The sequence below is a fragment of the Salvia hispanica genome, chromosome 4 (assembly GCF_023119035.1).
Source record: "Salvia hispanica cultivar TCC Black 2014 chromosome 4, UniMelb_Shisp_WGS_1.0, whole genome shotgun sequence".
NCBI classification, from domain to species: domain Eukaryota; kingdom Viridiplantae; phylum Streptophyta; class Magnoliopsida; order Lamiales; family Lamiaceae; genus Salvia; species Salvia hispanica.
Genome location: NC_062968.1, coordinates 51,222,032 through 51,235,935, shown reverse-complemented (window position 1 = coordinate 51,235,935; position 13,904 = coordinate 51,222,032). Strand labels below are relative to the sequence as shown.

The 13,904-nt window shown below is 30.9% G+C and overlaps 2 protein-coding genes and 1 long non-coding RNA gene across 4 annotated transcripts in view; 1 reads left to right on the top strand and 2 right to left on the bottom strand.

The window, feature by feature from the left end:
* LOC125221002 (putative transcription elongation factor SPT5 homolog 1) overlaps positions 1 to 1,828 on the bottom strand; it is a 9,650-nt gene extending 7,822 nt beyond the window's left edge. Inside the window, exon 1 of one of the 2 annotated variants that reach the window (XM_048123125.1) lies at positions 1,318 to 1,828. In XM_048123125.1, the coding sequence (XP_047979082.1) occupies positions 1,318 to 1,648 (331 nt within the window). In that variant the 5' untranslated portion in view covers positions 1,649 to 1,828. The remainder of the gene's footprint in view (positions 1 to 1,317) is intronic. The other variant, XM_048123126.1, reaches the window with a different exon arrangement.
* A 4,937-nt stretch (positions 1,829 to 6,765) lies between these two features.
* On the bottom strand, positions 6,766 to 7,486 carry LOC125221354 (peroxidase 43-like). Its single transcript, XM_048123475.1, has 3 exons — positions 7,283 to 7,486; positions 7,011 to 7,193; positions 6,766 to 6,933 (listed from the first exon to the last, which is right to left on the bottom strand). Exons 1-3 carry the CDS (start codon positions 7,484 to 7,486, stop codon positions 6,766 to 6,768), a joined length of 555 nt encoding a protein of 184 aa, XP_047979432.1.
* A 4,088-nt stretch (positions 7,487 to 11,574) lies between these two features.
* Positions 11,575 to 12,048, top strand: LOC125217816. The gene is made up of 2 exons (XR_007175821.1): positions 11,575 to 11,675; positions 11,747 to 12,048. It is a non-coding gene; the product is annotated as an uncharacterized LOC125217816 (long non-coding RNA).
* Positions 12,049 to 13,904: the final 1,856 nt, after the last annotated feature.

Sequence of the window (13,904 nt, the reverse complement as noted above, 5' to 3'; positions counted from 1 at the left end):
TCAATGAAATCTGTATATGCAGGCAGATACCAAAACATAAAGATAAGTAAGCATGCTAAATGCTTCAGCAAGAAAATTGTAAGAAATAGTAGGATTTCAAATAAACTAGTAGGAAGTGATACCGAGCACAAGTCATCTTTATAAGACTTCCAATTCCAAGTCCAATTTACAAGTGTGATCTCTCAGCACAAAGTGGGAGGACAAATGCTCAGAGGAGCAAAACACAGAGGAAGTTGAGAGATTGTGATGGATACTAGATGCAACACATAGGATAGGACAAACTATATCCAGAAATAACCCAATAGTGTGATCAAATTCTCATTCATAGGAAGTTTTGATAAAGTGAAAAAAAAATTCTCCTCATTACTATATTCCGTTACTCACTTACTCTTCAGTAACAAAAAAAGACAAATAATCTAATATAGCACATAGCTTTATCAAATGCATTGTGCAAGACTAAACGCAACATATCATCATTTAAATCTGAGATCAAATGTCAATCTCATTGGGTTCTAACTACTTGAACATAAATTACCTAACCACTTTAATCCAGGAGCCTATGTTGTTTTATCTCCTAGTCTCCCAGGCAGAAATAACTGTACTTTCTCAATAATGCAACATGTGGTATGCATTCACAGATGTTCATAAATTTCTGATACAGAAGCCAAGAACCCAAAATAAAAACCCATATGCAAATACGAGGAGCTTTTGATGGGAAAGAACCTAAAAATCACAATAAGAAAGGCAAGAACACTAGCCAGGGGATCTACTGGTTTCGTGCAATAAAAGTAGATGCCTTAAATCTAGGAAGAAAAAATAGAAGCACAAATAGAAGTCCAACAATCAAGCAATTCAGCTGTAATTCTTCAAAGCATTCTGCATTCACAAAAACTGCATTCTGAAATCGCTTATACCAATATTTTATAGTGTTTGCAGCTATTAGATGACATCATGACAAGAAACTGGAAGGGCCAAAAATCAAACATTTCAGACTGTGGAGGCTGCATTTTTTCAATTGGTTTGTTCGACCATTCAAATCAAATCAAATCACCATTGCAGACTAGGTTGTATTTGAAACAAATAGTATACGACCTATCCTATCAAAGAATTGACCTACATATCCTAGTCTTAGTTCGTAAAATTGGGGATGGATAAAAACCCTATTTTTACTACTGCTCTTGGCCAAGCTGCATCATGCCATCTCTCCCTAGATTTCCAATGTCCAGGAACAATAGGCAAATTAACTGGATACCAAAATCGAAATCAACAATGAACCCAATTTCTACGCAAATAAATAAAAGGAAGAATCATACTAACCGTCATCCCCTTCCTCTTCCTCCTCTTCCTCATCCGAATCAACCTGCGCCTCCAAATCGAAAAAGTTTGAGGCCCCCTTATGGCGCTTCCCTCCCCCTCCTCCTCCTCTTCTTCTGGCACCGCCTCCACCGCCATAATCCTCATCGTCGTCGTCCTCCTCTTCGTCTTCGTCTTCGTCCGCTTCGTCGTAGATGAAATCCGATGTAGTCCTCTTCCGTTTGACCTTCCCCCCATCATCGTATCCGTCGGCCTCATCGTCCTCTTCGTCTACGCCGTCGTATTCGTCGTCTTCTTCGACGTCGTCCTCGTATTCGTCTCTGCGGCGCGACATCGCGATTGGCAATCAGAATTCTTCCCCAGCGATGATTGAGAGCTTGTGATTGAATTGAATTTGATTTGGGGAGAGTGTGGGTGTGAGATTATATGAGTTTTCGAGAGAGGTTGCTGGAGTGTGAGACACAAAAATAAAAAGCCCTAGAAACAGGCACGGCTTTGAATCGAGAGAAAATTCATGAACTTCGAGTTGATGACTACATAATCAAACTTTTACTTGGACTTCTTTCTTAATTTAATAGTAACAGTAATTTATTTTTGCTATAATAAAAATAATTCAAATAATAACTTGAATTATGCGGAACCAAAAGTGCACAGAGTGGAGTATAATCGATTTTTGAAAAAAATACTCTTAAATTTCTATATAAATGTTTATTGATTAAGTTTTTCCTGTTTTAACAGTTCTTCGCTCCTCTCGCAATGAAAAAAAAATAGTTCCCTTGTTGCTTCCCGCCAACCTTTCATCGGACGACCTTCATCTTTGTTTATCGTTGTGGTCATCCCCTATCTCAATCGCTTCATGCGTAGCCATCCCCACCTGCAAATTGCATTGTCGCTGCAAAATCCCGGTTGTGTCTCTCTTTGTATTGCAATTGACCATGATTCATCCAGGCGTCAAAACCCTAATTGTCTTGTTTATATTGCATTATTGCCTCTCGATTCGGATTTAACCTGCACCACTACCTCTTGATATGGATCCACCCTTGGTTACCCAACATCTTGAAGCCCTAGACCATGCTGCATACTCTTGGAAAAGAACTCCCACATAAATTTTCGATAGTAAAGGCATTAAAGAACCTTTCGTTGTTGTTAAAAAGAGGGGCATTAGGGTTTGATGCCTAGGTGACCCCTCCCTGCACAACACTAGGATTGGTATATAATTATGGTATTTTTGGTTAGTTTCCATTTACTAGTTTTTTTTATGTGTCATGCTAGAATCTTCTAAAATATCTATTATTTCCTACGTTCCATAAAATTAAGGATTTTTTTTTTAGTCTCATAAAAATAGCTCATTTTTATTTATGGAAAGTTTTCCCCAACTTATTACTCGTATATATCAATTTATTTACAATTTATACCACCAGAGTCCACCATTAAACACTAATAATAATGTGGGTCTGACTATTTTAGCTATTCTTCTCCTCTCCTCTCTTACTATTCTAATTACGTATCAATTCATGTGTCGTCCCAAATATTCTTATTTTTATGGGACAGATAGTATTTTAGCCATTTTTTATGTAATTAATTTTTGTAAAAAAACTTGATTAGTTCAATTTGTCCAGTTTGTACTGCGTTGAGTAGCAAGTCATGTTTGATTGATAAATGATAACCGAATTCACCCAATTTAATCAAACATCAACAATAGCTGAAGAAACAACAAAGATCTAATAATTCATCCATAACCCAAAATTAATCAAATCCCAAAAATCACTCCATATTACCGTGCCAAAAAAATATAAAAATGTGATAACGAAATTCCCTTCAATCTATGTATCAAAAATCAAGAATTAGTAGGTGAAAAAAATATGCGAACTGTACTTGATGAAATTTGAGATAATGATACTTGGTGAATTTAGTTTCTCGTTCAAGAAGTTTGAGACATGGAGTATGTTTTAGAAAATATTCTGTTGTACACAACCTTTTAAAACGATTTCCATTTTTTTAATGGCCAAATAAATTCAAATTTTAAAGGTTGTGTCATGGAGGACTTGAACCTAAGATTTTTTTGGTCTCAGGCATTAACCTCTCTACCTCTTTTAATATTATGTTTGAGTTTATCACTCTAATTTGGAATTCATATTTAGGCTTTAGCAATGGACACCTTCCTACTACGATTTTATATCTCAACCAGAAGATCCACAATACTCAAATCAATATGTGTACAAGTGTTCATTTTCATCCTATCTTTGGGGTTTGTTCTCTTTAGGTTTGATCTTGGGAAATTTTTTTAGAAAAAAAAGCTACAAAACTTACATAATCTTGAATAAATTGTCGTGCAACTACCCTACTGGGAACATGCACCTTAATTCTAAGCCATACATCCGTTTGGTATTATTTCGTACTTAACTTAGGAAATTAATCATTGGGATTAGTAAAATTAGTAATTGACAATGAAGCGCAGCTTTGGCAAGACAGTATATATTCCTCTAGGCTCTAACTAATAGATCGGGGTTCATGTCATTATGGGATAGATGAAAAACCATTGTTGATCCTTTTTTCAAAAAAAGGGTTAAATTAGCAAATTTAATTATATTGAGTCTCTTGATTTAATTACCTGTTAGCTTACCTTGAAACTAAATTAAATCAAGAGATTTACCCACTTTATTATTAGATTAAAAATAACAGATTAATCAAATGGTTAGGGGATCTATCCCTATCTAGGTATGAAACAATTTAAATTTTAACTAAAAGATTTAATTAAATATGAAGATAGGTTGATTACATATGGAAACAAACCATTTCATAATTTAATTAAAAGCGTCCAAATTCCAAATGTATATTATTTCCACAACCTAAACTAAAATAATTTAATCAAAATTTATGAGCCTATAGCATTAATTGATTGGGCCAGCAAAAAAGACAAGGCCCACTATGTAATTATTACACCAAACATGGGCCAAGGAAAGAAAGAAGGTTCCGTCATCTCGCTCTCACTGCGAAAATTTAATCGAATTCCAAAGGCTTTAGTAGTATTTGAGTTTGGGTTTCACTGCTAAACTTAGCTCTGTCCAAGCCGCCTTTTCAGCGGGCTTGGCCGACGCCGGACCTAGTACACTTGCCAATTTAGCTAGGGGTGCGTAAACGGTTTTCGGTTATTCAGTTAACAGAGAAACGAACCGGAACCGGTCGGTTATCGATTAATAACTGATAATCGAAATTTGCGATTATCGGTTCGGTACCGGTTTTATGTTTTGCTCAAAGTTTGTTATCTGTTATAACCCATAACCGAATTAAATTCAATTTTAATTTCAATTATATGTTTATTTATCACTAGAAGAAATTATAATTTACTTTCAATTGTCACAATGGAAGAAATTGTAATTTATATCTAAATTTTGTCAAATCTTGTATTGCAATGTCAAAAAAGTCCATTTTAATTTGTGTCACTATCAATTATAGTATTATACTTATAAATTTATATCTCAAAGTCAATAAATTGCTTAAACATTACTATTTAAAAAAAAGAATAACCCTTCACTTGTTATTGGAGAAAAAATTTTAAATTATAGATCATGTAAATTTTATGTCTAAAGTGCCTAAACAATTTATGTAATACTTGTAAATAGGAGTATAATAATAATAATAATAATAATAATAATAATAATAATAATAATAATAATTAATAAATAAATAAATAAAAGAGTAGATGAAAAGTTAAAAGTTAAAACCATAAACAATTTTAATTTCAATTATATTTTAAGTAATAATAGAAGAACTTGTAATTTACTTTCAAACTTTGTCACAATAGAAGAAATTGTAATTTACTTCTAAATTTTGTCAAAGTCTCATATTGTAATGTCAAAAAAGTCTATTTTAATTTGTATTACTATCAGTTATACTTATAATATCTCAAAGCTTATAAAGTTTCTAAATATTAGTATTTTATAAATAAGATTCTCAAATTCAATAAAGTGGTTAAGCATTACTACTATTTTAAAAATAGGATAACCCTTCACTTATTATTAGAAAAAAAAATTATATTTTAGATCATTTAAAGTTAAGTCTTTAAAGTGCCTAAACATTTTATGTATTACTTGTAAATAGAAATATAATAATAATAATAATAATAATAATAATAATAATAATAATAATAATAATAATAATAATAATAATAAGTAGATGAAAAGTTAAAAACCATAAACAATTCTCATTTCAATTCGGTTAGTTCGGTTATAACCGATAACCGACCGGTTCTAACCGAGTCGGTTAATTATGTAACCGAACTTGAGATCGGGTCGGTTCCGGTTAATTTTTTTATGAAATTTTGAGGTTGGTTAACCGACAAGTCGGTTCGGTTATTAACCACCCATAAATTTAGCCATGGTCGTCATGTGCCGTGCGAATTTCAAGTCACCGTGGAAATTTCAAGTCATCTAACATAAACGTAGTGCAAATCCAATACACATAAATTATTCAATTATTATGGTTTAACCTTATATCGATGGTATGTCGGAATGATTTCTCAATTCGATTTGTAAGCACCATGCGAATTTCAAGTCACGTGAGAATGTTTTTTTTGCAAATTTCAAGTCTTTCTGTGAACGCTTTCTCTGTCCGTTTCGGCACCTTCAAAACATAATTATACAATAATAAATTAAATTATCACAATCATGTTCTACAACTCTATCTTCATGTTGTCAAGCTTGCTAAAACACACTCATTCATTCTTACTCTATGTCTTCTCTTATGATTTAACATCAGGGTGTTATACATATTCTTCTAAAATTAATACTAATATATATTGTATCACTGCATAAGTTCCATAATAACTCAATTAAAGTTACTGCATTTCGCCCTGATTTCCCCACTTTCCCACGACTTCACTCAATCCGTCTCATCTGCACAGTTGCCTTGGTGAAATCATTGTGACCCTCCAGCCTAAGAATCCACCACCTCTCTTGTCATGTCATTGTCGTAGAGTTGGGCATTTGAGGCCAGCACGGGGAACCTGTCTTGATGTTCTCCATGATTTGATATTGTCGAAACCCCCCCTCCCAATCACCGGATCCCGAGAGATCCTAGCATCGCTGGCCCCGTTCTAAGGGCACATGCGCCTCAACTCTGGTAAAAACCGAGGATTGATCCAAAGGTCCGTGTGTAGCATGTGAGGTTTGTCCTTGATAAGTGTGTGGAAGTAGCTTTAATCATTTTCTCGTCGGGTTCAAACTGGCCAGTCTAACAGCTTGGGCAGTTTGAGTCTTCTTTGCCTTCTTCTTTTACTTTCTTCCATTTCATTTCATTATGCCCTCTTCCTTGCATGTTTTCATTTTCATGCCTTCATTGAGCAATTTTCGAACTTAATGATTCATTGCCTGCCAAAAAGCATCTTTTTCTTGAAAATATTCAACATATAGTGCAAAAAGTGATTAATTTCAAGTGACGAAAACTAGCCTATTAACCACTAAGTAACACAAGGTCTTGAGGTGAAAGACCCTTGGCTACAAATTTTGATATCAGAGTGTCGATTGAGTCGTCGACATCAGGCATATCACTGGCCAGGTTAAGGTTTGAAACCCTTCCGTCTCTTCTTCCGGTTTCAACTTCGTAAACTGGACCTCCAGTCTACACACACAGATGGTAGAATTAGTTTAATTTTGAATAGAAATGATAAATACGGAGTACTAGAGTTAATTAATTACCAAGGCAATGGCATCTGTGGCGGCCATGGAGACAATGGCGGTGCACGAAACAACGCCCGAACACTGGCTCTCGATCTCCAACTTCGCCTTCTCGATCGCCCCAAAACCACCGAGGCCTAGATGGCCGGCAACAAACCTCTCCAAATCAGCTCCGTTGTCAATAAGGATTGAGCCATCACAGCCCTGATCAATTAATGTCCAAATTTACTAATTAGTTAGCACAAACAAAAAAGATAAATAAATGAGAACGAAATTAGGATTAGATAAAATACCTCGACGAAACAGTCGTGGAAATGCAGACGAAGAAGAAGAGCGGGTGTGCGTGGACTAGTGAGAGTGGCTTCTCTCACCACAGATTGGACAATGGATTCTGCGTTGGGGCATGTGTAGGAATAGAATCCTACTTCTAGTGTTGCTACTTGGGAGAGAGAGATGCATAATACTAGCACACAAACGGAGTGGAGAGTGTTACTCATAGCTTTGAAGATTGTGTTTGGGTTTGAAGATTTGTGTTGGCTTTGGATGGTGAGCACATGTCTTATATTGAGTAGTAGTAGTAGTCCATGCAGAAATTTACCTTTATCGAAGGAGCTAAGTAATTTCTCATAAATTTCTTTCTCAATTATTACACTTCTATCTTTGTAATTCTAGATAATAAGGATTGAATATGAAACAAATGGGTATAATCTATAAAGGAAAGCGAATCTCATTATTTTCGTATCTTATCAATTATTGTACACTTCAGTTGCCATTTTTTCGTTTCTTAGGAATTATTGTAACACTTTCATTTGGTGTTGGGACAATCACATGAAAGATCATCGCAATATCTTTTTATAATATGAAATGATATGAATGTTGTACCATACTCTTTAATTAGTTACTGGGTAAATAGAGTAATAAAGAGACAGAGGCCAAACGTCTAGTCGAATATATATCAACTTCAATTGACCAAAATATTATATTAAACTATTGAGTGAACACTGAAATGAAATGCCTATAAATATATGAGTAGTGATTTAGAGACATAATGTCTCCAAGCCATAATACACTTAAGTATTTTTGTTATACATATAATTTAGATTGTGACTAATTTACCCTAACATTAAAGTATTAAATAGATATATACCTAATTAAGGAAAATTTAACCAAATTAATTATTCTTATCTAAATGCATATATGTTAATTGGAGATAAACTTAATCATGCAACTAGAGTAATGAATTTAAAATTTTTTCAATCAAAACCATTCTTGTCGTGTAAATTTTTAAAACAATTAATTAAAAAATCAGTAATTTAGATTATCAGTATTAATTAACACACTACATAACTAAATTATTATATTTAATTGTAAAATAATTTGATTACTTAAATAGCATCATATGCTTTTTCAAATAGATTTTACGTTGTGCTATTCTTTCATAACTTATTTTTTTCCTTAAATTTTCTGAAACATTTTGTCAATGTAGTAACAATGAAATCATTCATTTAATAGTATATGAAAAAAATATGTATCATGAATTAAGAAACTGAAATTTTGGATAAAAAATTAAAATTAAAATTATGAATTTCTTAAAATCAGAACTGTAAACTTAATGAATACTATATCCTATATTAAATTTTAATTTATAGCATGCTACAGTTATTTGAGCTTAGATAATGGTCCATACAGACATATTTTTAATATTAATTACATATTTTTAAAATATTAATTAGATGAGCTATGACTTATTAGTATGCAATTATTTATTGATCACCGTTAAACATAATCTTTCAAAAATTATAAATTAAAGAAATTATAAGTTTGTAAAATAAAGAATTAAACTTAAAATCTTAAACACTAGACTCAATTAGCATTCGTACACCATGTATGAAATTTAATTTATTGCATGTTATAGTTAAATATTTTAATATATTTAAAATATGAAATAAATGATATAAGAACATATGATTTTGTCGAGATTCAACTGTAATGGTCCAAGATTTAAGAATTTAAAGAAATAAAATAAAAAAATAAAAAATTAGAACTAGAGAATTCTTAAAATTAAAACCATATACTCACTTAATTAGTAGTATTAATATATAATATAGTATTATCAAATTTTAATATGTTGGGTGTTGTATTAAAGTGAGCTAAAAACTTTATTATTTTTTAAAGATTATTGTGAATAAAAAGTGATTAAAAGAATAAGTTTATCAATATTGAAGATTATAGTATTATAATTACAAAGTAATTATTTTTTGTCACATGTTATAGTAACTCTAAGTATTTACAGTTCAAAAATATTAGATAACTAATTATTTATATTTTATAGCGCTAATTATTTGTTAAAAATTATTTAAATTCACATTTATAAAGACTAATTCATTAAGAAGTCTGAAATTATTTGTTTGCTGATAAATCTTATTTTATTTGTAGACAAAATGTACACTAAATATATAAAGCTAATAAAATTAATATTTAAAATTTTAAAGAAATATCTTTAAGTAAATGCATTAAAATGGGCATATATAAAAAAAGTTATCCAATCATGTTTTAAACAATTAGATGATTGCAACATGTTATTAAATGCATGCATCATCTATGCATAATCAAAATTTATATCCTTAAATAGGTGTATTTAGTAAACAAATTAATGTAGGGGTAATAAAGTACATATATAAAATATAAATTTAATTAAAAATATAATATAATATATATTTACCATTTTAAGTATTATGGCTTGGAGACATTATGTCTCCAAAATATTTTCCTAAATATATATACTTATATTCCCTTAGATCATGTTTGGTTTTCAGGATTCTGTCTGAGAAAGTAATCTGATTCCTTAAATTTTAAATTCATGTGTTTGTTTCAGTTTTTAATCAAACTGGGAAAGTAATCAGAATCCGAGAACAAGGAAAGTTAGTACTCCCTCCGTCCCGGAGTATTAGACTCACTTCTTTTGGGCACATGATTTAAGGAATTGATATTTAAATAGTTAATGTGGAGAGAGTAAAGTATGAGAGAGGGAAAAAGTAGGGGAGAGAAAGAGAGAAAAAAGTAGGTGGAGAATAAAATAAGATAGATGCTTTTTGCTAAAAAAGGAAATGAGTCTAATATGTTGGGACATCCCAAAAAAGAAATTTGGTCTAATATCTTGGGACGGAGGGAGTACAACTTTTCAGGATTCTGAATCCTAACTTTTCTTAGGTATTCTTTTTCCCAGTTTTTGGATTCTTACATATTTAAGTAATATAGTATAGTTTATTATTATTATTATTATTATTATTAATTACAATCTTTTAAAAGTAATTTAAAATTATAAATCATACTTAATTTCACTATAATAAATAACTATAATTAAAATTATCATAATTATAATTATATTTTATAATAATTCATAATAGTAATTAATAATTAATAATTAAAATATAATTATATAATATAAATAATATAAATTATATAATAAATAATAATTATTATATTTCATAAGTTAATAATTAATCAACAAAGTCATAGTGCATTTATAAAAATTTATTCAATTATAATATCCGTAAATATTATAATTATAGTATAATAATTATTATATTTTGTTATTATAATAAATGAGTATAATACTTCATGTAACTATAATTATAATTATATTAGCATATATTATGATGGATAATCCGTATTTAAACTATCCATCATGATAATAAATATAATAATATAATTATTATTATTATTTATAATTAAAAAATTTATGATATTATTCTTTTTTATAAATAAAATAATAATTATTATATTTTTAGTTTGGTGTTTTAATCAAACATAAATTTAAAATCTTGATATTGTCCAAACACAGGAAAGTAAAGTTACTAGGAATCATATTCTCGGGATTCATTTTCCCAGGAATCATTTTTCTTGCCAACTTTACTTTTCCGCCAACCAAACATGGCCTTAGTGTTATGCTACTTGAGTAGCATATTGTAATACCCCAAAACCCACCTTAGACGGAAAGTTATTTTCCGGTGCTATAAATCGCCGAAATTATAATTTTCGGCGAATAATTCAAAATAATTAACAATATATATTTTGATAATTCAATAAATCATGGAATAGAGAAATATAAGTCTTAAATATGTGTGAGAAAGGATATGTGAACAAAGAATTGAGTTTTAAAGAGTTTTAGTGAACAAAAGTCATCGATTAGAGTTTTTCGATGATTTATTCAGGAATAATTAGAAATATTCTTCAAGTAATAATTTATATGGAATCTAGAAGCTAAAGTAAGTATAATGTAAGCTTGAATTAAAAATGTATGGTATGTGAAGGAATTTTAGAAATCAAAGACAAGTTTTTGATAAATTGCACGTTTAATCGATTAAATTATGCTTTGATTCTAAATTATTACTAAACTAGAATTTAGTTGCAATAAGATGGCATCTATAAATCATAAATGTTGAATCGTATGATATGAAAATAAATTAGCACAAGAAAATGAATTTAGATAGGAAATTAAATAGAATAAATTAGTAGATAAATTTTTTAAAACTTCTAGAATCTTGTCCAACACTTCTTCTTCCTCATTTTTTGATAGCTAAAGTCGTCTCCATAGAGGAGGAGAACGGTGGGTTCTCAAGCTCTTCCTCCCTCTCGATTTCTCATGGTATCGTCATTCTAATCGCGTAAACTCTAATAAATCAAGTAAGTTTTACCTATCCATACTATTTTTATAGCTTGAAAATTGATACATATATATTGTGTTATGATATCAGAAAAATTAGGCCTCTTGAAGTTGGAATGATTAAACCATTTAAATTTCGATATGTTGGTGTTTACGCGACCGTGGGCCTTCGTTCACCATGGTTTGATGTTTGAATTAGAAGTGGGATCACATGGTTATTGATGTGGATAAATATTGAACGTGTGGGTGGCTGAATTGGTGAATTTTGAGGTGAAATAGTTGGTTTTGGATTGAATTGGTTACATTATTTGATGAGTTTTTGAACGCTAGATCAAATCGAAATTGAAACGAATTGTGAGTTTCCTTTATAAATGAAATTCTGACTTCATAAGATCTTCTATTTGTGGATTTTTGTTGGTTAATTTGATAACGATTATGGAATTTATGTTGAAAATTAGGGATAACACGAATTTAATGGAATTTCCGACATCGAAAACCTAATAGGGATTTATCTTAAAAATACCAATATTAAGTTTATATACTTGTGTTATAATGGAGATAATTAGGAATGGATAATCATGGATTTTGAGAAATCTAGTTAATATGTCTATGGTATAAGTTATGTACCATAATTTGTAACATCTTCTATCTGGCGGTAAGGGACGTGATGCACTATTTATTAGCACTAAAAATTCTTGCAAGTATACAAGGTAGATCTAGTATAGCTAAAGGTCAGTACCGACTCAGGGAATAAGATTGCAACTGTCTATTATATACTAAGCGTCATGTACTATTTAGAGACATATGGTTTTTGGGTTTGAATTTATAAACTAGACATAAAGAAATAAATAAATAACAGAAAATATAAAAATAAATAAAATACAAAACAGGCTAAGGAATGTAGAATTTTAGGAACCACAATCAAAAGCTAAAATCCAAAAGACTTCCTTGAATTACGGTCTCTAGAGTTACTAAGCTATCACGTATGTAAAACTATATCTTCTCTCGAAGCATATAATTTGTAGATTGCTACCTAGAACCGAAGTGTCCTTCCTAGAACTAAGGCAACAACTCCTAAAAGCTCCTAAGATAATTTTGCTTTATTCAAAGGCTCAAATCTCTCGATTTTATTGGCAAAGACGTCAATTTCTCCTCTTTCAAATTAGACTACTCACTTCTCAGTTCTTGTAGTAAAATCCACATGCATTCATAAGATGGCCAATTAAACAAATGTATAAGCACAAGAGAAATCGAAATAACTACAAGAGCTAACAAGGAAAAACAATTGAATTAATAACTCAAAATCATAGCATATTACCAAAAATTCTACAAAAGATGTTTAATACTCATAGACAAGTAAAACAACAAAAAGTACTAGACATGAAGAAAAACAAAACAAAACCCAAGGTTGAATTATGCAGTCTTCAGTCTTCTCTTGCCTGGATCTGCAGAGCTCCGCTCCAATGGAAGATGGAAGAATAATATGTGGAATATGAGATGGAAGAATTATAGGGATGGAGAGGATTGGAGGCTCTGAGATGAATATTATGAATTAGGTTATGAGGTATATATAGGCTTGAAAAGGATTTATAATTGGTAAAAACGTATCCTCCAAGTAAGAGAAAAGATGGTAATTTCGAATCCTACAATTAATAGGAGAGATTTGATATCACAAGGCAACAATTTCTTTTCTTTCTTCAATTTCCGCCAATTTCCGCCTAATTTTGACTGCACTGCACAACGTTCGTAAAATGGCCATAACTTTCTCCACAGAACTCCGATTTAGATGTTCAAGGTACCCACGCGAAGCTCTTTCGAAGATGAAGAGAATGGTATGTATTAAGTACTGATTGGACTTCAAAATCGTTGGAAGATGGTCTCGAACAGAGGCTGTTGTACCTTGGCCTTTTTGCACCCTTTTTTCTATCTTTTTCTATCATTTATCAGCAAACACATCAAAATACCAAAATACATAATATATGCAATTTAAGAACATAATTTGCAAGATTGACACTGAAAACGAGCCAAATCTAGGCCTTAAAAACATGCAAATCCCGTATTTATCAATCCCCCAAACTTAAATATTTGTTTGTCCTCAAACAAAACAAGAGAAAAATTAAATAAGAAACACGGATGTTAAGGACTAGACTTCATAGTTGCCTCAGTATTTATAACAGAAAAATAAAGAGTTCGACAAGAATACAAATCAAATCAAGCAAAGCTTATTAGTGCACTTTCATTACTAGCTC

What these genes read in the sequence shown, in the direction of transcription:
- LOC125221354 (XM_048123475.1), bottom strand. Translation starts at nt 7,486, where the DNA reads ATGAGTAACACTCTCCACTCCGTTTGTGTGCTAGTATTATGCATCTCT. An exon ending in TCCACGACTGTTTCGTCGAG is followed by an intron (nt 7,194 to 7,282) that starts GTATTTTATCTA and finishes TTAATTGATCAG; the next exon opens with GGCTGTGATGGCTCAATCCT. An exon ending in CCACAGATGCCATTGCCTTG is followed by an intron (nt 6,934 to 7,010) that starts GTAATTAATTAA and finishes CTGTGTGTGTAG; the next exon opens with ACTGGAGGTCCAGTTTACGA.